This window comes from Sorex fumeus, unplaced genomic scaffold (genome assembly GCF_029834395.1).
Source record: "Sorex fumeus unplaced genomic scaffold, SorFum_2.1 ptg000047l, whole genome shotgun sequence".
Taxonomy (NCBI): domain Eukaryota; kingdom Metazoa; phylum Chordata; class Mammalia; order Eulipotyphla; family Soricidae; genus Sorex; species Sorex fumeus.
This window is the reverse complement of record NW_026606104.1, coordinates 42572215-42596354: the sequence shown is the minus strand read 5'-3', so window position 1 is coordinate 42596354 and position 24140 is coordinate 42572215. Positions and strand designations below refer to the sequence as shown.

The 24140-nt window shown below is 53.9% G+C and overlaps 1 protein-coding gene and 1 long non-coding RNA gene across 3 annotated transcripts in view; one reads left to right on the top strand and one right to left on the bottom strand.

Annotated features, from left to right (window-relative positions):
• Positions 1-17057, bottom strand: part of LOC130031779 (uncharacterized) — a 30279-nt gene extending 13222 nt beyond the window's left edge. The window contains exon 1 of the long non-coding RNA XR_008793707.1: positions 16998-17057. This is a non-coding gene — a long non-coding RNA (uncharacterized LOC130031779). The remainder of the gene's footprint in view (positions 1-16997) is intronic.
• Positions 1153-23690, top strand: UBXN11 (UBX domain protein 11). 2 transcript variants are annotated; one of them, XM_056123274.1, is made up of 14 exons: positions 1153-1179; positions 4492-4547; positions 5650-5678; positions 9878-9997; positions 10386-10440; positions 10741-10808; positions 13847-13955; positions 20463-20677; positions 20944-21021; positions 21816-21930; positions 22055-22158; positions 23145-23218; positions 23289-23429; positions 23508-23690. In XM_056123274.1, exons 2-14 carry the CDS (start codon positions 4523-4525, stop codon positions 23683-23685), a joined length of 1311 nt encoding a protein of 436 aa, XP_055979249.1. In that variant the 5' UTR covers positions 1153-1179; positions 4492-4522; the 3' UTR covers positions 23686-23690. The 2 variants fall into 2 exon arrangements, with proteins under 2 accessions (XP_055979249.1, XP_055979250.1); XM_056123275.1 differs by lacking the exons at positions 1153-1179; positions 4492-4547; positions 5650-5678 and adding an exon at positions 6124-6298 and having other exon boundaries at positions 9897-9997.
• The last annotated feature ends 450 nt before the right edge of the window (positions 23691-24140 follow it).

The following is a 24140-nucleotide window of genomic DNA, read 5'->3' as shown; positions in this document are numbered from 1 at the left end:
TGACCCAAAAAGCAAATAAATAAATAAATAAATAAAAATAAAAATCACAGCAGCTCAGGCCTTCACAGGTGTGAGCAGTGAATGGTCACACTATTTAAAAGAAGGATGTGTGGTTGAAATCTAAGTTTGGGTGCTGTGATTGGTACTTTTTATGTATCGTTTTATCTATTTCTCACAGTTACCCTGTGTGTGGTGGGCAATATTCTCATTTTACAGATGAAGAGAACAGGAGTAAGGACTTCAGAGGTCCAAGTTTACACTCTTAACTAAACTGCCTGTTTGCTTCAACATTTAAATTTTACAGATGAGATTCAAGGAAGGGAAGAATCTTTTTTTAAATTTTATTTTTTTTGGCTTTTTGAGTCATACCAGCAATGCCCATGGGTTACTGTCGATTCTGCACTCAGGAATGAATTCTGGTGGTTCTTGGCGGACCATCTGGGATGCTGGGGATCGAACCGGGTCCTCTGCATGTAAGGCAAAAGCCCTACTATGGCTCCGCCCCCCCTTTTTGTTTTAAACCATTTTTACTGAAGTATCTGGATCTACAGTACCGTCAACCATACTTTTCATACACACATCATTCCAATACAACCCATCACCAGCGGGCCCGCCTCCTTCCACCCAGGTCCCAAAGAGCCCTCTAAACCTCCCTGCCCTCTACCCGGAGGGGACAAATCCAAAGGTAAAGGAGTATCAAACGCGAACTTTACATAAAGAACTAAAATGTGGGCGTCCCGTTAGGGCAGCATCTGGTCAAGAAGTTAGCATAGAAATTCAGATTTAAGAAACATCAGTACCACGTTGGTCAAATGGGGAAAGAAGATTAGAAAGATAAGTAACTTCCCAAGAATCAATTTAGCGGAAACAGCGTCGGGACCATATACACAGGTCCTGATGTTTCCAGCAGCTTCAGGAATCTAAACCCAGGTTCCCGCTTTCTGCGCGGGTTGAACGCTCAGTCCGCCAAACCCGGTACGTCCAGAGCAGTGGATTCTGGGACTTGAAGTACCTCGCTCGAGTTTAGACACTATAGGCCAATAGAATTTAAGTAGCGATGACTGTACCCGCCTCCGCCGCCCTCGAGTTAGCCAATGAGAAGTGCATGATCCTGGTCGCCTGGGAAACCGCGTGACAACAAGATGGCGGCGCCTCCGGACGGCTCGGTGGCTCTGTCTGGTGAGTCCCGCCCCCCAGCAAAGCCTTTCTGAACCCGAATTCCCCCTCATAGGCTGAGGCCTTAGATCACCAGAGACCCAAGGATTCACGAGCCCCAAGGACCAGCATTCCCAAAAGGCTCTCCGCGCCCTGATGATAGTGGATTCGGACTGCCGTTCACCAGAGCTAAGGGTGGAGGCGACAGGATGAGACGCCCGGCATCCCGGGGTGAATTTTGGTGCACAGAAGTCGTTCCCTGAGCGCTTCTAGCGGTGGATTTAGGTCTTGAAGGCACGCAGCCGGCCGAGCCCGGTCAGTGCTGGACAATACTGGGACCTGGGGGAATGAGGTGGGGTGGGGGAACTAATAGGCGGAGGATTGTGATGAAGGATGGTGTTAGACACCGCCCTGATTTGGGTCCCGGATATGTAGGGACACAGGACACAGTCTTCTACTCAGTGCCCCAAGTTGATGGGGACGACAGAGTGCTCCTGGATGCCCCAGAGTGAAAGAAGTTAATATGGCTCTCTCCTGAGTCAGCAGTCCCCAGACTGATGGGGAGAGACCGCAGTCACCCTCACAGGGTCTCTTGTAACTCCGTAGAGAAATTAATCTTCGCTATTGGAAACCAGTTGGCAGCCACTGTCACAGGCCCAATGAAGGATATGGATAGCTTCTCAGGTGACCAACAGTGGCATGGTCAGGAGCAGCTCTGTGTGAGATGCTGAGAGTTTAACCTGCAGGTTTTGGTAGGAAGGAGCGAGAAAAAAATGTAGCCAGGAGCGGTGGATTTTATTAAGAAGAGAGGTGGGAGGAACTTATGTACTATCTTTACTGTCTCTCCAGCCTTGAATTTATAATTTTAAGTAAAAAAGTGAAAATATAATTTAAAAATAAACTAGGGGAGAAAAAAAGAGAGGAATTAAACTGAGGGATAGAAGAGGGGAAACTATCCTGGGACGGGGTTCCAGGCTGGGTGCAAAGATCTGGAGTGTTTGGGTTTGACAGTCATAGTGGCTCAGGTGTGTAGGGGTGGACGGTGGTTGGGGACATAGGGTGAGGGCAGGAGTCACTGTGTTCATCTGTGTTAAGATGTTTCGGAGGTGTCTCGAAGGCTGGAGCTCATGCTTTGCTCACAGGGGGTGTAGGTTCCACCACAGCACTGCATAGTCCTCCAGCACTGCTGGGAGGGAGCCCCTCATAAGGCCCTGGGAGTAGCCCTGAGAGACCTAAAGTATGAGGGGGGCGGGGGAGAGGAGAGGGGAGAGAGAGAGAGGAAAGAGAGAGGAGAAAGGAAGAGAGGAGGGAGGGGAAGAAAACAAAAGACAAAAGAAAGGAGAAAATATATATACTTTGGATTCTGACAGCATGTACAGACTGGCAAAGGGAACCATGAGACCATGAGCGACTGGCATGCTTGGGCACACAAACCAGGAGGATGCCCATACAAGTTGGCAGGGGCTGGGGCAGGCCAGGGAGAGTGGGAGAATGGATGGTGAGAGTGAGGACATTCTGCGTCTGGCCCTTGGGAAGGGTGCCTAGAGTGAGCACCTGGTTTCAATGAACTCGGGGCTGCATCCAGAACCCCTTGTTGGATATCTGATTTGGTGAGGACCAGAAACATTTATTTCCAGAGTGGAACAGAGACTTGATTCAAGCCCTCACAGAAGTCCTTGGCCCTAGAATTTCTAGATACTAGTCATATAGCATACTGGTTACAGAATACCATAGCGACCTTTGTCTATGTCCCTGGTGTGCACTGACCTTTGAGAAGGAAAGGGAAGGAAGCGAAACATGTGTCAGATAGAAACACAACCACAGCCATGATTCACTATTTTAGGTGTTGCTTGTGTGCAAGATACTGGGCTAGGGATGTTATATGTGCTACCCCTGACTGCTTTCAGTAACACTACCTTACTATAGTGAGATATTGCTATCCCAGCCTCTGTGTGTGTGTGTATGTGTGTGTGTGTATGTGTGTGTGTGTGGCACTGAAGGTTGCACCCAGTGAGGCACATGTGAGGCATTGGATCTCTCCCACTGGGCCATCTGGCTCCTTTTGCCATCTCTATGGCCTGGACTGCACTGGTGGGTGGTAGACTGTGACCAGAGCCTGCATTCTGCTATCCTGACCAAGTTCAGTGGGGCTGTCAGACCCTGTTCCAGTGCTGGGGTGGGTGGAAGCTCATCACGGGAAGAAGATATTTGACACAGCAGCCTGTCTGAATGGTCAACTCAGTTCCAACACTGTTCACCTAGATATAGTATCCACATGTAAAGGCTCAGTCTCCCAAGACCACCCTTTGCTTCAGGGCCAGATGCCCAGGTGCCCAGATTGTTACTAACTAGAGGTTAATCAGAGCTTCCTGTAACCCACTTCTTAGTTGGATTCATTTGCTAGAGTGCCTTCCCCAGCTCATGTGCTCATGAGATTGCCAATTGATTACCAAGCATCATCGCAGTAGCCATTGGGAAGAGATGCCCAAAAGATATGGGGAGGGGGCTGGTGCAATAGCATAGCGGGGAGGGCGTTTGCCTGGCATGTGGCCGACCCAGGTTCAATTCCCAGCACCCCATATGGTCTCCTGAGCACCGCCAGGAGTAATTCCTGAGTGCAAAGCCAGGAGTAACCCCTGTGTATCGCAGGGTGTGACCCAAAAAGCAAAAACAAATAAAAAAGGTGTGGGGAAAGGTGCAGAGCTTCCATGCCCTCCCCAGGCATGCCACACCTCCTTGAATCTATACATGACCACCTGCCTGAAAGCTCTCCAAAGCCCCCCCCTTTCTGGGAGGTTTGGGGGCACACTTGGAGGTGCACAGGTGCTGTTCCTAGTTTTGTGCTCTGGAGTTACTCCTGGTTGTGCTCAGGGGACCACGTGGTGACAGGATCAAACGTGGGCCTTTTACATGGGAATACGCCCCAGCCCCCATTGAGCTGTCTCCACTCCCAGAGCCCATCCTTTTTGGGGTTTTATGGAGGCTTCAATACCTTGAGAATCATTGCAATTTAAAACTGAACTCAATCTCCATTCCCTTTTGTCCAAACTTTAAGACTTGAGGAAGCCCCAAGCTTTTGCCCCTCCATTCCCACTCCACTCTGCTCCATCACCGCATCTGGAGGCCTCTGGGACTGGAGCAGAAGCACGTGTAGCAGGAGGAGCAGGTGGGCAGCAAGCGCAGGGATCCAGATGCCAAACGACCTGTAGAAACTTCTGTAGGAACATGGCCAGAAAGTGCTGCTCCTTGGGAAAAGGAGCTGGGTGAGAGGACATCTCAGGCCACTCCCTGAAGCCATGGCCCCTATGAACCCAGAACTTACTTCTTCCTTCTTAGGGAGTCCTTGACAGGAACTGGAAGTGGAACTATGAGCTCACCTTTGGCCTCCCTTGGTAAGACCCGGAAAGCTCCCCTGCAGCCAGAGCCTGTGAGTTCATGGTAAGGAACACCCTTACATGGGCAGAGCACCCCGGCCCCCCACAGCGAGGATGACTGCTAGCCTTTTCTTTTGTTTTGTAGTTTTGGTCTTTTTGGGGGCCACACCTGGCAATGCTCAGGGTTTACTCCTGGTTCTGTGTTCAGGGATCACTCCTGGTGGTGCTCAGGGGACCATATGCATATGGGATGCCAGGTTGCCCAGGTTGGCCATGTACAAGGCCTGTATTATCACTTCAGCTGGCCCCCATTACTGCTAGCCTCCTAGGGACAATACTGAGGAGTCTGGTAGCTTTCTCTCTCTGACCAATTTTTCTTTCTCTTTCTACTTTCTGGGAGCTGGTTGTTGATCCCCCTGCTGAGATCCAGGGCCCTTTGACTGTATGAACCCCACAAACATTGAAGTGTGCCTTTCTGTGATAGGCAAGGATGACTAAAGGATGGGAATCTTACCTGCCTAGCCATGTGCCTTTTTACAATATTTTCCGACCTATCCATACTTTTCGGAATATCACCTTTTTTTTTTCTTTTGGTTTTTGGTTCATAGCCAGCAATGCTCAGGGGTTACTCCTGGCTCTGCACTCAGGAATTACTCCTGGCAGTGCTTGGGAGACCATATGGAGTGCTGGAGATTGAATCTGAGTTAGCTGCCTGTGAGGCAAACACCCTATCTGCTGTACTATCGCTACAGCCCCCAGAACATCACTTTGACTCACACAGAGGCGAAGGAGATGCAGAGAGGTTAAGTGAGAGGCCTGGAGTCCCGCAGCTATTCAGAGCAGAGCTAGAGTTGGGCTCCTGGGTTTGGGAATGGATGTCACCTTCCACCCAAGACATGGCCCTTGGCTCATCCTCACCACTGGGGAGGCATCAAATAATTCCAACCTTGGCCTGCCTGTGCCAGAGGTGGATTTGGAGGTGGCTTTCCTCAGGAGGCAGAGGCCCAGCCCCACTCTCCTTAGGCTCCTTGGGGGGCTGGTGTCTGGAGCCTTTCCCCTGACATGATCCAGGGGTTCCTAACTTACTTGTCTTCCTTCCCCTTCTTTCCCGGTTTCCCAGGAGACGAAGCTTTAAAATCCACGGTGCTGGTAAGTGTGGGCTCCTCCCTTGGGCTCCCACTCACCCGCACTGCCTGGCAGCAGGGTTATTGGCAGTGGTGCATGAAGAGAGGGTGAGACCCTCAGCCAGGGCTGATGCCCCGTCTCATTCCCCCCACCCTTTTACCTCCTGAGCCCAGAGCGTCCTCCTGGCCATGCTCGAATTAGAAGATTACCCCCCACTTTAGCAGCCATCACCCTGAATTTCTGAACCCCCCACCGACTGTAAAAAGGAACCCCATGAAAGGACTGAGAAGTTGTCCTGCCAGAGACACAAATCCCCCTCCCTTGGGACTTTCCTCACCTCCCCTAACCCTTCAGGCTCATGCCTTTGAATCCCATCCCTGGAGTCTGAATAGTCAGCTTCTCCCCCCCGCCCCCGGAGTTGGATTGGTTGAATCCTTGCTTCTAGACATCCTTAGCATTGGGGGACAGAGTACAGGTGGTTTCACTCTGACCAGGGCCCGGGGCCCCCTTTCCTGTGGTCACCTCACCAGTGACCTATGCACTCTTGTCTACAGAAGATGAGGTGAACACGCTGAATGGCTCAGAAGAAAGCATCACTTTCCCTTCCTGCTATGGTGTCTTAGGGGCCCCTGTGAGCAGGCAAGGTGAGAGCAAAGACCAACAGGGGTGTCTGGGTCCCCAACAGCAGAAAGGCCAGGTCCAATGAGAGATGGCACTGGCTCTCTGCTGGCTGACAGTGACCATGTGTCTGCACCCCCAAACCTGTCCAGGGCCTGGTTTGTCCTAACCCCTCCATTAGCTCAGGGAGTCCGACCGAACCCCAGACAAGGCTGGAGATGGAGTCCCCATCAGTCCCATTAGTGGACTCAGGACTCTGGGTCACAGAGCCATAAAGCTGGAGTTAGAACTCAGCTTCCAGTCATCCATTTCCTGCCATCGCCTGGTTCTAGGCCAGGTCCTGCAGCCCCTGAGGAGTCTGGCCTGGCACACACCATCCTTTCAGGGCTGTGGTGATCCTGCAAGTCAGGAAGGAGAGTGGAGTGGGAGGGTTGCTACCCAGAGGTAGCAGGATGGAGCGCGCCTGGGCGAAGGGGAAGCTTGCACTGGTAGGGGGGCTGAGTACAGCATGAGGGGCTGAGTCTGAGAACCTGGAGCAAAGCGGGATGAGGTGGGAATTTTACCCCTGGCTGGGGCATCTTGAGTGCACAACCTCTGTCTCCATTTCTTTTTTTTGTTTTTTCTTTTTGGATCACACCCAGCGATGCACAGGGGTTACTTCTGGCTCTGCACTCAGGAATTACTCCTGGCGGTGCTCAGGGGACCATATGGGATGCTGGGAATCGAACTCGGGTCGGCCGTGTGCGAGGCAAATGCCCTACCCGCTGTGCTATCGCTCCAGCCCCTGTCTCCATTTCTTAGAAATGGGAATGGAAACACCTGCATCAGCATGTCCAAGGTAGTCCTCCACCAAACTCACCCTCCATCTGACACCTGGGGAATTGTGGTCCATAGCCATGCCTGTACACACAGCCAGGCTCTCCTCCACCTCCACTAGGGACATTTTCAATCGTGCAACGACCATCCGTGCTCTCTCTGCCTCTTCCCTGCTTCATTCTGCTCTCAGCCAATGTTAGTCCCTAATGTGGTCATCCTTGAGGACTTGTCTTGCGCCTCTTTGCACAGCAGCGTTCTGCTACTCCACCCGTGCCCCCTCACCTCATAGGTCTGGTCTCCAAAACACCTTTCTCCCGCACGGCTCCCCTCCCTGCTCTTTCCTCCCTTCCTCTGCTCTTCTGGCTTTTCCGGGCCATGTTCCTCTCGCTGGGTTCTCCTGTCTCCATGCTGCCTCAGTGAGCTCAGCCACGGTCCATGTGCTTCAATCCCAAATGTTTGTATTCCTTTAAGAGGCTTTTGACCACAACTCATCAGAAATGTTTGAAGTCATCTCAGCTCGTCAGGGGTGATTTATCATCCCACATCCTCAGGAGTCCTATGAAGGCAGCTTCTGGATGGTTTCTCCACCAACTCCAAGACATTCTCAGTTCAGTGTAGACTCACGGTGTTATTGCACATGTAAGGGTTTTGTGCTAATCACTGTATCACTGTCATCTTGTTGTTCATCGATTGCCTCGAGCAGGCCCCAGTAATGTCCTTCATCCTAGCCCTGAGATTTTAAAAAGTGCCACATTCGAGGCTCTTTCAGGGTCAGGAGAATGAGACCCATCATTGTTACTGGTTTTTGGCATATTGAATACGCCACGGGGAGTTTGCCAGACTCTGCCGTGTGGGCAGGATACTTTTGGTAGCCTGTCAGGTTCTCCAGAGTAAGGACTAGATAATAATGTATTTGTTCTAATACCTTGTTTAGTTGTGTTTTGGTGTTAGATATATACAACTTGCATATCAATTCATGTGAGGGTGGGCTAATGCCCAGATATATTTTTAATAAGCATATATAATAGCCATACATATTTTTAGTCTGTCAGTATGGTATATTACATTAATTTCTAAATGCAAATTCACCTAGCATTACTTAATCATGATTTGTTATTTTGTTTTTAGATTACTGAATAAATTTATTTATAGGGGGTAGTTTGGAACACACTTGACAGTATTTAGGGCCTACTCCTGGCCTTGTGCTCAGAAGTGATCCCTGGCAGTGCTCAGGCAACCATATGTGGTACTGGGAATTTCAACCAGGGTTGCATCCACAGGCAAGGCAAGTGCCTTACCTCCTGCACCATCTCTCCAGTCCCTCTAGCCTACCTATTTTGTTTCTTTGTTTCGGAGGCACACCTGGAAGTGTTTAGGACTGCTCCTGGCTCTACACAAAGGGATCACTCCTGTAGGCTCAGGGAAGACCAGATGGGTGCTGGGGATTGAACCCGAATCAGCCATGTACAAGGCAAGCGTCCTACCTGTGATACTATCTTTTCAGCCCCTATAAGCATTTTTCTTTGGGGTCAACACCCTGTGATGCTCAGAGATTACTCCTGGCTCTGCAGTCAGGAATTACTCCTGGTGGTGCTTGGGACCATATGGGATAGAACTCCAGTCAGGTGAGTGCAAGGCAAGTGCCTTCACCACTTATATGTATTTTTTTTTCTTTTTGGTTCACACCCAGCGATGCACAGGGGTTACTCCTAGCTCTGCACTCAGGAATTATTCTTGGCGGTGCTCAGGGGACCATATGGGATGCTGGGAATCGAACTTGGGTCGGCCGCATGCAAGGCAAACACCTTACCCTCTGTGCTATCACTCCAGCCCTCCCACTGTATTTTCTATCCCCTTGAAGCATATTTTTTCATGAACCATTTAGAAATGAATTGAATTGGTATGGCATTTTACCTGCAGACACCTCGGTGTGCATCTCCTAAGAATAGGAAACTCCACAGCCAAGAGCTGTAGCAATAGTACAGTGGTATTGTCTAAATGCAGCTGACCCATATGGTCTCCTGAGTCTGCCAGAAGTGACCCCTGAGTGCAGAGTTAAAAATCAGCCCTGAGTAGTGTGAACAACAACAACAACAAAAAAAAAAAACCCAAAAATGACACAACCACAATCTCACAGTCACACCTAAGGATACAGACACTTAGCAATACCAATCTCCTTCATATGTTCCTTTCCTCACATTCCAGAACTAGTGTACTGCTTTTCTCGTTAGATCTGGGTCCTATTCACAGGCTGTGCACTGCTAGATTGACATATTTTATAGTGTCCCTAGCTTTGAAAAATGATGCTGCCCCCCCCACACACAAATAAATAAAAAGTGCAAAAAAAAAAAAAGACTTGCAACTTTAAAAACAAAAAAACAAAACAAAACAAAAAAACAGCATGGCATTTGAATAAAGATAGACCCTCTGATCAATGATATAGAGTTGAAAAAAAAAAAAAAGAAAAAGAAAAATGATGATGCCTCTTTGAAGAACCCAGGCCACTGTCAGCAGGATTCAGGGGCCCATGAGATTGATTGTGCACTTTGGATAATGCTCAAAGTTATCAGTACATTGCGCCAATTACTTGTACACTTGGACAAAAGCCTGAAGTTCTCTGCCTGTTCCTGAAGCCCATCCTCCCTGATGAGCATGGGAATTGATTCGTGGAAAGTGCTAGAGTGGCTCTTATTCTCTCTGTGGTAGCACCTGGTACTCTCATTTGTACACTTGGGATTCCCTCTCCCCTCCCCTGGGCCCCTAACCGTTAGCCCCGGCCTGGGCTCCAGGACTCTGTCTGCTTGTCAGTCCCTATGGATCAGAACTCGGAGGCGATGGGCAACATGGTGAAGAACTTACGTGAACTGGAATGGAGGGTGAAAATCCAGAGTGAAGAGCTGCTGAACAAGGTGGGAGTCCGGCGGAGAGAAGGCCAGGTTCCAGTCTGAGGAGCAGAGGGCCATGGGCTGGGGAGGCCAGGTTGAATGGGTTCTAGAACCATCTTCCCCCACCGAACCAGCCAACTTGAGGGCCCCTGTGGCCTCTGACTGGTCTGGCTCCTTATAACGGGACTAAGGGCAGGGGGATCTTCACAGCTGAGCCCCCTGACCTCCACAGGTGGCATCCAGAGCCTCACACTTGGAGGGCTCCTGAAGGCTGTGTGTATATGTGTGTGTGGGTGTGTGTGTGTGGGGGGGGGGGTGTTGTGCCCAGGTGTGGGTGAGGCCACATTTAGTCTCCTCCATTGGAAAGGGCTCCCTGAGCTCCAGGAGCCTCCTACTTATCTTGTTACTGCAGGACAAGAAGATAAAGGCCCTGGAAGAATTAGTGGAGACCCTTCAGGGGAGCCCGGGTAAGAGGCACTCTCCACAGGGCTTGGCTTCTCTGGGTGGCCTGAGCATGGAGCTGAGGCCTGGGTGGGGTCTGGGCAGTGACAGCCAGGCCTGTGCCTCCTGGGGTCCTGCCCTTGTACGAGGAGGGAACAGGGCATCCCTGAAGCCTCTTCTCGGGGTGAGGGGCAGCAGCATCTCTATGGGGGCAGAGGCCCTGAGGCAGTTCCCTAGGGACAGCCTCTGGGATGACCCACGGCAGAGGTGGCTTGGCCGCTTCCACGCTTGGCTGCGGAACCCTCCCGTCTTTCCCAATGGTGCAGCCGCCTACAAGCAGCGGGAGCTGGAGACCACATGCAGGAAACTGCAGAAACAGGTGGCGGAGATGGAGGTGAGAGGCCTCAGCGGGCTGCCTGCCCCCCGGAAACAGTCTGCCCACTTCCCAGCACTCACCAAACAGCTTCCTGCCCAGCTTTAGTGGGGTGGTGCGGGGTGGGGGTGGGCTGCTACTGGGACACCTGCTCTCGGGCTGGGCGGTCCTGCTGCCCCTCCCCGCTCCTCATCCAGGGCCCCCTCTGCCTTGCGGCCCACATCACTCTTCAGCACCTTGGCCCCTGCTCCTTCCTTCACCTGCAGTGTTCTTTCCACTCCCCACATCACCAGCTCTCTTTCATGCTCAGTGTCAGGGCCAGAGAGATAGAACAGCAGGTAGAGCACTTGCCTTGTATGCCGCTGATCCAGGTTTTATCTCCAGCACCACATATGGTCCCTCAAGTCCAGTTAGAAGTGATCTCTGAGGGGCAGGAGCGATAGCATAAGCAGGTAGGGCATTTGCCTCGTAAGCGGCAGACCAAAGTTCAATCCCTGGCTTCCCGTATGGTTCCCCAAGCACTGCCAGCAGTAACCCCTGAGCATCGCCTGGGTGTGACCCAAAAAGAAAAAAAAATCTCCGAGTGCAGAGCTTAGTGTAGACCCTGAGCACCCCAGGGGTGGCCCCCAGAACAACTTCAGTGTCAAATTGAGGTGAGGGCCCTTCCACAGTGTGACCCCCCACCCCATCTCTGGCTGGCCCTATGTGTTCTCTGGGTTTACGCCTCATTCCTTGTAGGGTGTGAGCTCTGAGAGGAGGACCACTTTTCTCCTGTCCACTGCTGCCCTCCCAGGACCAGCACAGCTCCCGGCTGCAGAAGCTAATCCTATTTTACCCACTTTTCTTTTTCCTTTTTCTTTTCTCTGTTTTTTTTTTTTAATTTAATCACTGTGAGATACAGCATTACAAAGCTGTTCATGATTGCGTTTCGGTCATACAATTTTCCAATAGCCATCCCTCCAACCAATGTATTTTCCAGTACCAGTGTCCCCAGTTTCCCTCCTATCCCTTCAAGCCACCCCCCACTCCTGCTGCCTCTATGGCAGGCACCAATCTCTCTCTCTCTCTCTCTCTCTCTCTCTCTCTCTCTCTCTCTCTCTCTCTCTCTCTCTTCCTCTCTCTCTGCATTATGGTTTGCAATACAGATGCTGAATTATCATGTATATCCCTTTACCTACTTTCAACACCCAGTTCACGTTCAGAGTGATCAATTACACTAGTATGTGATAAAGCACCCTCCTCTATCTTAACTACCCTCCATTCCCCATACCTGTGTTACCCACCTTTCTTGTTCCTGCCCACACCCCATTCATATGGCCAGGCCTGAACTGAAGGGACCCTAAGCGAGGGAGGAAGCTCCCCGCTCCCCACTGGCTCTGCTAGAGCTTTCTGAGCTTTAACTTCCCTTCTCCACTCAAAATTGGTTTCCAAAGCCCTAATCTGACCACAGAAGCAACCCCCAAGCCACAGCCACAGCTGTGGGCCCTCCCCATGGGACACGGGAAAGGTAGGGTGTAAATAAACATAGCTGCTCCCGGGCCACTGGGAACACTGGGGCTGTGGCCTCTGCAGCTGTGACCCACCTTCCCAGCGTTCACCTGTGTATTATTTCGTAAATGGTGGAAGTCAACTCATTCCATACTGCTCGCGTGTGCCAGCACCCTGCAAGGCACTGGGGCAGCCCCCCACCTCTTGGAGTGGACGGGAGGTGTGGGGCGAGATGCAAACAGGATCACAGAAAGAGACCCAGCCGAGAAGTGGCCACATTCCTCAGGCTACCCCCTTGGCCCAGTTAACTCTGGGGATGAGATAAAATGCTGAAGTGTGTGCCTGAAAAGAGAGGAGTTGGGGTCACTTGGTGGCACTGGACTAAAGCCCATGAGGATGAGGAGGGGGCCAGGGAAGCACTCATCCTCCCCGCACTGAACTGCAACTTGTGGGTGGTTGTAGGGAGCAAGAGGGGCAGTGGGGGCTGAAGGGACCACATCACAGGGCCTTGCCGTCGTGAAGGGCTGTTTTGTGCTACAGAGAATGGGGAACCCTAGAAAGGAGTGGGAGGGTGGAGTAGAGTGGGCAGAGGAGAGAGGGTCAGGGGTGAGGCCTGGTCAGAGGGGGTGCTGTTCTCTGAGACAGGAGATTTGGAGGCTGGAAGCAGGGAGTCAGAACAGTTTGGGGTAAGTTGCTTTTCAGGTGTCTGTTAGACACTAAAGTACAGATGACAGGTTCTCAGGGGAGAGGTCTGCATTCAGTCCAGCTGGGGGCATGGTCTGTAGCTATTTGGGACCGGATGAGAACCATCAGTGAAGGGGGCCCCGTGGCCCTCATGTCAAATGTTGGGTAGAAGACGGGGAACCTGTGGAAAAAACTGAAAAGGAAGGCCATGTTGTAAGAGATGAAGACAGGGTGTTATCACCGGGTTAGGCAACGGGCAGTGTCCTTGGGCTGCAGAACTGAGGAACTGAGGAAGCAGCGTTGAGAAACTGAGCTGAGGATATAGACAATTCAGTTTTCCTAGGATGAGGTGTGGAGCTGTGCATGGGCAACCATGTCCAGGCAGGCAGTTCTGCCCCTCTGCACACCCAGACCCACAAAGTCCCCTGCTGCCACCATGCAAGCCTCCAGCAAGCTCTTTCCTGTGCCAGATACTTGGCAAAGGCTGGACATGCACTTTTTTTTTTTTTTTTTTTTTTTTTTTTTTGCTTTTTAGGTCACACCCGGCAATGCACAGGGGTTATTCCTGGCTCTGCACTCAGGAATTACTCCTAGCGGCGCTCAGGGGACCATATGGGATGCTGGGAATCGAACTCAGGTCGGCCGCATGCAAGGCAAACGCCCTACCCGCTGTGCTATTGCTTCAGCCCCATGCATTTTCTTATGAGCATATGCAGAGTAGATGCTGTTCTTTCCATTTCATGAAGAGCCAAGAAGTGGCCACATTCCTCAGGCTGCCCTTTGGCCCAGTGAGCTCTGGGCACCGAGGACTGACACTGGGGACTGGGTTTCCCTGAGAAGGGGCCGAGCTGATGGTGCCAACTCCCCACCCTCTTCTCTCCTCACAGAGATTTCTTGCTGATTATGGCCTGCTGTGGGTGGGTGAGCCCTCGGACCACAAGGACTCAGAGGATAGCGAGAGGGACTGGATGACAACCATGAAGTTCTGGAAGCCAGGTAGAGCAGGGGGTCTGTCCCCAGCCCCTCACAAAATTTCTAACAGCTTCCTGTTAGCCAGCAGCGGTCCCAAGGCCACTTCATGTATGCCCAGGCCTCCCACACTTAACTCTGACCTAGGGACAGGAGGAAGGCCTCAGCTGGCAACATGCATACATTTCCTGCTTGACCCCGTCACTGACCCCTAACTTGCTGCCACCACTTTCTTCCTCTGATGCCCTCAGATTGCTTAATTGTCAAGGTTCCAGAGACAAGGTTTAGCAAGACTTCACTTGTTTCAGGCACCATGGTCTATAACGTGCGCTTGCACACATGCACACACACACACACACACACACACACACACACACACACACGCACACACGCACGCCTCTGACCCTTGGAAGCTGGCCCTGAACCTCAGGATTCTGCTGTCTCCTCAGACTTCCTTTCAAGGTTCATTTAAAGCGAATCCTTTGCCATCCTTTAGTGGGACCCACCCCTTTTTGTTTTTAACTAATATCTAGAGGGATGTGTCCCATGAACTTGGAGGTTTCTGAAAGCAGGACCCATTCTCCTCAGAGAATAATGGGGGTTGCTTCCTAGTACTTTGCCCGGTTCTGGGATTAGTCAAACCTGTTCCCTCATACCAACTCCACCTCCTATTACACATGTGACATGGGCACAAAACTAGTCTCTGAGCCTCAAGTTATCAGAAATGAGGTGGGGGCGGTGGCGCCAGGGACTTCGGGGGCGCAGTTTCCGAGTTAGGCCCCACATGGCCTTCCTGTTTATTTTGGGACCACACCTAGTAGTGCTCAAGGCAGTGATCACTCCTGGTGGTGCTTGGGGGACCATATGCTGTGCTGATAATCAAAGCCAGGTTGGTCTGTACAAGCAGTGTCCTTATCCTCTCACTGCACTTCTGGCCTTGTGGCCCCCATCTTTTAAATTTTCTTTTTGGGTCACACCTGGCGATGTACAGGGGTTACTCCTGGCTCTGCACTCAGGAATTACTCCTGGCAGTGCTCAGGGGACCATATGGGATGCTGGGAATCGAACCCGGGTCTTTTTTTTTTTTTGCTTGTGGGCCCCAGTTTTAAAAAATGTCATGAGGAGTCAGTGGGTGAGACACAGAGCACCTGACACTGACCTTGTACTTAAGCAGCCCAACAAGTAGAAGCTCGTTCTGTTTTCTAGTCAGAGGCAGTGTAGTCTCTTGGGAGCATGGGCCTGTCTCCTAAGGGAACAATCTGGAAGGTGACAGCACTCATGCATTTCCTGCTTGATAAAAACAGCCTCAACTGCCGAGAGTCCCTTCTCCTCAGCTGCAGCACTGGTTAGGTCCCCGAATCTTAGTTCGTACCGCCCTCACTGCTTGTTCTAAAAAATGTCTCTTCCCACTGATCCAAGCCACCCCCAGCTTCCCAAGTGTTTCCACACCAGCCTTTCATACGCAGGCGGAAGTGACTCCCTTTGCCTGGAGCCTGGAGAGCGGGCGGCTGAATTAAGGGACCAAGACTTCTGTGCCCACCTGGAAGGGGATCACAGCCACGGGGGGTGGGGGGGTGGGGGGGTGCTGATGTTGGGGGTTCAGTTCTAGAAGGGGCAGTGGGGAGAGCTTTAGAAGGCAGGTCTGTGGCCTGGGTGATAGACTGACCTGAGGGGGCGGGAGTCAGGTGTGACCCTTTGTGAGGAAGATGCTGAGCTCCAGGGGGTGATGGGCAGAGTTGAGGAGGGAACACCAAAGTCCTGCAGCCTCCACACAGCAGGCCTGGGTGCAGACAGACCACTCTGGGAGCCTGGGGGAGCCAGGAAAGTCCCCCCCCCCCCCCACACACACACAGGCCTTAGAACTCTGCAAGCTGGTGGAGAGGAAGAGCTGAATTTTCCTCCTGCCCATGGGGCCTCCCTGCCCCTTTGGGGAAATGGTTTGCTGACCTGGCTCTCTGGATTCTTGCCGGCGCCACCCCCAGCGGAGCAACCCCACTGCTTTGTGAGCTGAGCTGAGCTAATGCCTGCAGCTACACCCCCTCCCCTCCACCCCCGCTCTGTGCAGCTGCTTCCCTTTGCTTTTTTTGGGTCTTCAACATGGAGCTTTTCTGCTTGATATATGTGAATTCATTTCTAGCATCTTCTCATGCTTTCTCTCCACCCCACCTTTCTTTGGTGGGGGAGGGGAGATACACACAGGCACTATTTTTAGGGCTTACTCCTGGCTCTGTGCTCAGGGCTCCTGGCAGGACTCTCCGGGGACCCTATCAGATGCTGGAGACAACCCAGGTTGGCCTCATGCTAGACAATGCCCTTCCGGTACTCTTGCTCCGGGACCCGTACTGCTTTCCTGCTCCTCTCCTTCCCGTTCCCCACTCGCCAGCATGCTCTGACCCCAAAGCCCTTGGGCCCACTAAGCCAGCATGGTTCTTTCTCTGTGGGAACTAGGGGCAGTGGTTGGGGGAGGAAACAGGGTAGCTGTGAGGGGCCAAACTGGGGCTGATTCAGGTGTTGTAGGAGGGAGGACTCTCACTGGAGAGAGGGAGAAGGCTCAGGGGCCGGGGAGGAAAGTGGAGGAAAGTGTAGCTGGACCTTGACCTGAGGCTGGAGCCTGCTCCCATCCCGTCCAGCCTTCAGCCCTGCTCTGGCCACACTACCCAGGCTTGGGTGAGCCTTAGGCAGGAAAGCTCCAGCCGGCTGCTCTGGACTCCTCCCCTTCCTCCCTCATCTCTGCCTCTCCCAGCTCTCTAAACTCCTCCTTCTCCTCCCCATTCTCTCAAGTCCCACTCTCCCCTCCTCTATCACCCTTCCTGCCATCAGCTCCCCCCTCCCCCCCACCGCTTTCCCTCCTTCCACCTTCCTTCCCCCCTCCCCCCCAGCTCTTCCTGCCCTGTTTCTCCATCTGGGTGGACCCTCAGGGAGCTGAAGGCCCGCAGGTCCCCTCAGCCTCACTACCTCCACCTCTGCTGTGGTCACCTCTGCTGTGTCCACACTCTCTGCCCCCCTGCTCCCCCCCTCCGCCCCATTGCCCGTTTCTTTCCCTCTTCGGAAGCTCACTTTAAATCCTACCTCCAGCTTCTTGATGCCAACTTGCACTGTTCTGTTCCCCTGCAATTTCTTGGGCGCAGGCCTCTAGGCACTAGGCAGGGCTCTGGACTCTGCAGTGAAAATGAACTAGGCGAAGAAGTCTGGGTTGGATGGCACCATGTGGGCAAACAGCTTTGCCCCTGAGTCCATGCTCACATGTAGAGTGATCCCAGGCATGGAGACCTAGCAGCATCTTGCGTGCTGAGCGTTCCTGTGGGCTGGTATGGGGTGAATGGACAGTGACCAAGACCCTGGGCCTTACCAGCCCATTTGGCCCTGATGTGGCTCCCAGGCAGGGCATGTACACGCAGTGGGCAGGGGGTGCGGAGGGGGCCCCTTCTGGGCACTGGGGCAGCCTCTGTACAGAGATGTGTCGTCGGCAAACACCCCACAGCAGGGGTGGGTGGCACAGGCAGTGATACTCTCTGACCTGGTTTCTACCTCTGCCTGGCTCTAAGGGGAGGTGGCCCAGGTGTGAGAAAAGTGGCATGGGTCCCGCTCAGCTGCTCTTGCCAGGGTGAGGTGAGGAGGTGCAGGCCCCCTTGCTCACTGTTTCACAGCACCAGGGGAGGGGCCAACCCGAAGAGGCTCTGGACCAGAGCAGTGGGGCAGTTGTCACTCACTTAGTTTTCTACACTCAAATAAGGATGGGGGGGTGCGGGCAGGGGGAGAACCTGGACTTGCAGGGCCCAGCAGAGCATGGTGGTATGGCCCAGCGCCTGCTTGGGGGCGCCCACTCTGGGCCAGGCCCGTGTGCAGTGAGTGCCTAGCATGGTTGGCAAGCCTAGCGGGCAAAAGCAGCGCAGCTTGTGATGAAGGCTAAAGGAGTCACACTCCGGGCCTAGGAACGCAGGAGCTGGGTCTGGCCTCAGGATGCAGGGTTCCTGGTAGGCCTCAGAGGAGGTGGTGAGCACTGTGAGCCCGGAGAGGCAGAGGGTGGAGTGTCAATGACAACCGCAGCCTGAGCGCCACAACAGCCCGTGAGCTGAGGCCTGCTGCCCGCATTTATAGAAGCAGCAGCTGAGGCCCAGAGAAGCCAGCCCACCTGCCAAGGTGACACAGCTCCAGCGCAGCAGCCCCGGGCTGCAGTGGGGAGCCTGGGTCTGAGGGCCTTGGGAGGTGGCCAAGTTGCTCAGCTCCCACGTCCATGTTTCCTTTAAAGCAGTCATGGCTTCAGAGGGAAACACTCCTGTTCTGTGTCCCCAGCGAGTCTGGGGGCCTGCATGGTTATCGATCTATAAGCATGACCTATAAGCAGCATGGCCTGTCACCTCACAAGGCCCAGTGTCCACCTGAGTGTGCAGGGGGTAGGCACAGAGTTCCGGGTGCTTAGCCTGGAACCAGCTTGCTGTCTCCTCTTTAGTTCAGGGCTGGATCTGATGGGCAGGAGCAGGATGCCCGTCATCGCCCTTCCAGGGAAGCCAAAGTGCCACCTTACTTACCTGGCCACACCTCCCTGAGCTGTGCTTTTGCGCTGCTCGCCTCTGTCCACCAGGCCGGCTTAAGGCCTTTAGTTAATCTCAAACTGCTTTTCTTAATTCCCTGCATCCAGCTATTCCCCTGGGTTTGCTTCTGCCCCTACTCGTGCCCATACCCCATGCCCCTTTGCTCCCTGAAGCAGCCCTGGCATCCAGGGCCAGACAGTACAGCGGGTAAGGCACTTGCCTTGTTGGCTGCTCTGGTGGCAGCAGTCATGTTTCACGCCCATGGTCCCCTGAGCACCGCCAGGATCACTCCTGAGCACACTCCTGGAATAGCCCCTCAGCACTGTCGGATAGAGTGGTCCTAATGACCCTGTTTGGGGATTCCATGGATTGAGTCACTTGACTTCACTTTCCCATCTGTCAGGATACTGGGACTGGACTTATTGTTTTTTTCTTTTTGGGTCACACCCGGCAATGCACAGGGGTTACTCCTGGCTCTACACTCAGGAATTACTCCTGGTGGTGCTCAGGGGACCATATGGGATGCTGGGAATCGAACCTGGGTCGGCCGCGTGCAAGACAAACGCCCTACCCGCTGTGCTATCTCTCCAGCCCCTGGGACTGGACTTAAAGAGATGAGCTTTCCTGTTATCTAGGATCACCCATGTGTTCTGAAAATCGTTCATGAAAAAAAGGTGGTTGTTATTGTTCTGACTCATCCCAGGGATGTCCGGGATGTTCTGCTTTCTCATTTATCCCAGGGACTCCAAGGGGGCCCAGGAGGGAGGTGGTGCAGATAGCCTCTACCTCAATAAGAAATGTCTGGGAGAAGGAGGGCCAGCTGGGGCTCTACCGTTTGAGAAGCCACAAAGGCAACAGGAAGCAGGCCACCCACATCTGTACTTCCCCACCCTGCCATTGCACTTCTGTGGGGAAGGAATTGGGTCCCCAGAGTCTGGACCCACATCCTGCGCAGCCTGTCTGTCTTGTTGAAAAACAGCATCCCAGAAGGCCCAGAGAGCCACTGGGGTTAGGAGGAGGCGTCCTTGGGGCTCCGGTTCCGTGAGGAATCAGAACCGTTTCCCACCCACACACGCCGCCCTTCTGACACCCGTGTTATTAGAGCTGTCCCCCCAGGCCAGCTTCAACCTCTGAAGCTTATGCACACCTGTACTGGCAACGTGTCTCAGAGAGGAGCTGAGGCTCACAGGGGCCACTCAGGGCGGCTATGCCAGAAACATTTGCACAATCCAAGGTCTAACCCTTATCTTTCTGCCCAGCAGCCACCTGAAACCTCCGTGCTAGCCATCTGTCTGTCCCTACCCACACGCCCTCTCCTGCTGGTGCCAGTGGGTGGGAGATGGGGCAAGTCCAGTTTCCTCCCGTTTGATGGAGGTAAATAGCCCCTGCCCAGCCTCGGGGCAATCCGAGGCCCATCTGTGTGAGCTGGTAATGGTAACTAACATGGACCATGTGCTGCCCGTACATGGTCATCTCGGAGCCTCGCTGCCATGTGGGGAGGCAGAGACTGTTCTCCTCTGCCCTGGAAGACAGAGCTGGCGGGTAAAGCGGTGCCTGCCTGCAGTGAAGTCACGGGTACAGGCAGAGGAGCCAGGATCTGAACTCAGCCTTGATCCACAGCCAGCAGCTCAGAGCTGTGCTTCTTAGCTGCCAAGCCGGTGCCTGTCACACACAGACCTGGAGGCAGATCCTGTCCCTGTCCCCATGTCCCCACGCGAGCCATTAACCATCTCCAACCCTCAGGTTTCTCTTTTGAAACAGGGACGGCTGCAGCCATTACAGTGGGTGCTAGGATGAAGGGAGGATGGATGAGGGCTACAGTTAGTGCTTGCTGAGAGGTAACTGTTACCCTGGGCATGTTCATGATCTTCCCTCCCCACAAGTTAGCACTAAAAGCGGAACTTAGGTGCCCCCTGGAGGAGGGGCTGTGGGCCTCATTCTGCAAAGGCTTGGTCACTGCCTTTGAACTGAGAAGTTCATGGGTGTCATTCCTCTTTGCTAGGGAACTCACTGGCGCCCCCTGAGGTGGACTTTGACAGGCTGCTGGTGTGTCTGAAGGATCTCAGTGAACTGGTGGCTGAAGGTGAAACGCAGGTGGTTCCAGTGTCTGGTGGGGCCCGGTTCAGGACCCTTGAGCCCATCCCGCTGAAGCTCTACCGGAATGGCCTCATCATGTTTGATGGGCCCTTTCGGCCCTTCCACGAACCAGCCACACAGGTAGGGTCAAGAGGGGAGATAAGCTGCTTGTTTCCTCACATTAGTTGGAGGTGGTGAGCCCCTGCTTACCCCAGCCTTGTCCCTCCAGTTACTTGCACAACTGGCAGATGTGCTCCCCCTCCACACACACACACAAGTCCTGGGTCTCTGAATATTTCCTGTGTGGGTCACCGCAGGACCTGGGCCTTGCAACCCAGACAGAAAGCAGGATGAGGGGCTCCACACAGGTACTGCTGGGGCCTCATCCTTCCTCTCCCCACCTGCAGCGCTGCCTCCGAGACATACTGGATGGCTTCTTCCCCTCAGAGCTCCGGCGCCTGTACCCCAATGGGGTCCCTTTTAAGGTGATGGTTGTTCAAAGCTCCACTCCGAGTGGGGTTTGGAAGATGACAGGGATAAACAGCTTCCTCACACCTTACTCTGAGGCAAGAGATGGCCCACATCAGCGGATCCCAGGAGGATGGAGCTGTTTGTGCCTGTAACCTAGGACTATGGTTGGGGAGCAGAGAGTGCCCCCTGCTGGCACACTGAGGTCACACCCCACCCAACCCTCTTCCCAGCATGCAGGACACCTTCATTGCCTGGGGTCCCTGGTGAATCTTGGCCAAGTGGCCTGGCTTCTCCCACATACTCCTGTTGGCATCTGATTGGGCTGGAAGGGAGTAGGGGGTTGGGTGTGAAATGGGGGAAGCACCAGAAGCCACATCCCCCAGAGGGTGGTGTGCCCCATAGTGACAGGCGAGGGGAGTGTGTGCCACCAAGGTGTGCAAAACAGGAAGACTCAGGAGCAATGTCGTTTGAGGCTGGCCGTGTCAAGGCCAGGGTCTGGGAGGTGTGCCTAGTTTGGATGAGTGAGGTGCTCCACTGCATTGCAGAGGGGTGGCTCCTGAGAGGGGCTATGAGGATGGCAGCACAGCGGCTGCAACTGGCTATGGGGAGAAGTGCTCCCAGGAAGAGCACAGCCCAGTGGGTGCAAGCTACATGGATTTCAGTCCTCCTGCTTTCCCCCAGGACCTCAGTTTCCTCATCAGTCAAACAGAGATGGCCTCAGCTCATTGCTGGAGCCCTGTTTGGGCAAGCAGGGGTAGGTTTTGGGCCAAGGCTGCAGAGCTGGGCCTGCTGCTGTCTCCCTTGTCAGGTGAGTGACCTGCGCCATCAGGTCTACCCAGAGAATGGGCTGGACCCGTTCCCAGGCGAGGGGCGTGTGGTGGGCCAGAAGATTCACAAGATCGTGGACAGGCCAGAGAACGCAGGTGAGTTCAACCCCATGGTGGGGCCAGGTGGCAGGAGCGCTGTGCAGGGCAGGCTTGAGGAGGCCGCCTCCACCATCCACCACAGTCCGCCCCCAGGCTGAGGGTTCCCACACCTTCCTTGCAGACTCCAGGCTAACCCCTGAGAAGTTTCTGAAGAGACTCCCTAAAGTCGTGATCCGGCAAGGCGAAGTGGTTGATATCAGAGGCCCCATCCGGGACACTCTGCAGGTGAGCAGCCCTGGCTCCCCAGTCGTCATGGGCTGTTTCCCTACAACTTGGCTCAGTATCTCTCAGCACTGGTTAGCCAGGAGCACAGACCTGGGGGCTGGAGGCGGGTGTGGGTGGAGAGGTGATGTGTGGATGGACAGTCACTGTCTCACATGAAGGGTGAGCGCCCAGGCTAGAATCTTGACAGCCACTATGTTAGCAGGATTGTGGCTTTAAGAGGAGAGAATGCCAAAGTTTGGGTCACAGGTCAAACCCCTTTTGCTCTAAAGTTCCCAGCTGGTCCTGGATGGCTTTTCCCTCATATCACTCACCCTCTCCCTGCTCTCCTCGTCCTGCTGCTCCTCCTAGGGTTCTGCTTTCCAAAGACCTGCTTCCTAGGCCTCAGGCTCCACTCAAGTCCAAGTCCTGACTTTTCTGTCAGCCCAGGTCTCCTCAATTTATGCCTTTTCTCCATCCCCACTGCCCACCCTTCTGATCCAGGCTCCCATCTCTCCCACTCCACTCTGGCCAAATTTCATCCGGCACTCAAAGCCTATCATCCAATGCTGGTCCTCCCCTTACCCCCTGTCCTTCCACTCCAACCAGATTCCTAGCTTCAGCCACAGGAACTGATAGCACTTCCAAATACTACTTGTCAAGGGGCTCTCTGGAATTTCCCTCTTCCTTTACCACTTCCAAGTCTTACCCATCCTTCTGTCACAGCTCAAGTGCCATCTCCCAGAGAGAAGTCCTCCCTGACCCCTGTGAAGTTAGGTTTTCAGCCTGGGCATCTTGTACGGCTCCTGGGAAGGCAATGAAATGATCTCCCAAAGTTTCCCTTATGTTTCCTCTGCTCTGGGACCAGGTTATCTGGAAACCCTCCCCCTCCCCGTTCTGGCTCACAGTCACTCATCCCTGGTCAGGGAGAAAGTGCGTCACGACTGGGGAACACGGTGTACCCCTGGTTGAGTTCAGAGCTCTGTTCACTCTCTATCAATGACTTCCAGAACTACTGCTCTTTGTCTGCCCCGGTCCCAGAGATCTTGGTGGAGACGCCTGCCTTGGCTGCTGAGCGACAGAGGTGAGGACCTAGTGGAAAGGCTAGGACCCAGGGGTTGGGTCAGGGGCACTGACCGCCTTTGGGCCCACAGGAGCCAGGAGTGGCCAGAGTCATCCCCACCCCAGCAATCCTTGCTGCGTATCAAGTCCGAGGATGGTGAAAAGGTCTTCCGGCTAATGATGCAACCACAGGACACTATTGGGGATGTGCATGGCCTGCTGGCGAAGGCCAGGTGAGTGCAGAGTAAGGCTGATGGCTAGAGGGGCTCTGTGACCTGGTCTAGGCCTGACCCTTTCTGCCCTGCCTCAAGGAACCAGGATGCTGGGACCTTCGAGATCTTCAGCACGTTCCCGCCTGTGGTTTACGACGACCACTCGGTTACACTGCAGGATGCAGGCCTAGTGCCCAACGCCATGCTGCTGCTTCGGCCTCCCCGGCCCCCCCCAGGCCCACACACTACCAACCCCCGACCCCTGCCTGGGCCCTGAATAAAGCGCCCGCCCCCACACCAGCTGCTTCAGGAGCTCTCGCAGTGCTGCTCCGCGGCCCCGCCAGGGAAGGGGCGGAGCCCAGCCCACCCCTACGTAACATGAGACCCAGCTGGCGGGCCCGCAGCGGCGTCTTTGTCCTCTAGGTTCCTCTTTCTCTCCAGAAGGGCTAAGCCCCTGCAGTGAGAGCAAGGCTGGCCCCTGCTCAGCCTGGATGGGGGCGACCAGCAGATCCCTGTGCAGAAAGGCGCAGAACCCCAAGCAAGTGGGGGACACTCGACACTGTACAAAGCCACTGTCCCCACGAGCACACTGCAGCCTGCGCCCTCTCCCACGACACACCCACTTGAAGCCAATCTGCTGGAACACAGGCAGGCAGGCAGGCGGCCATGTGGCACGGCTTCACTATTGACAGGCATGCCCTGCAGCCCACCAAGGCACAGGTATGTCACCGA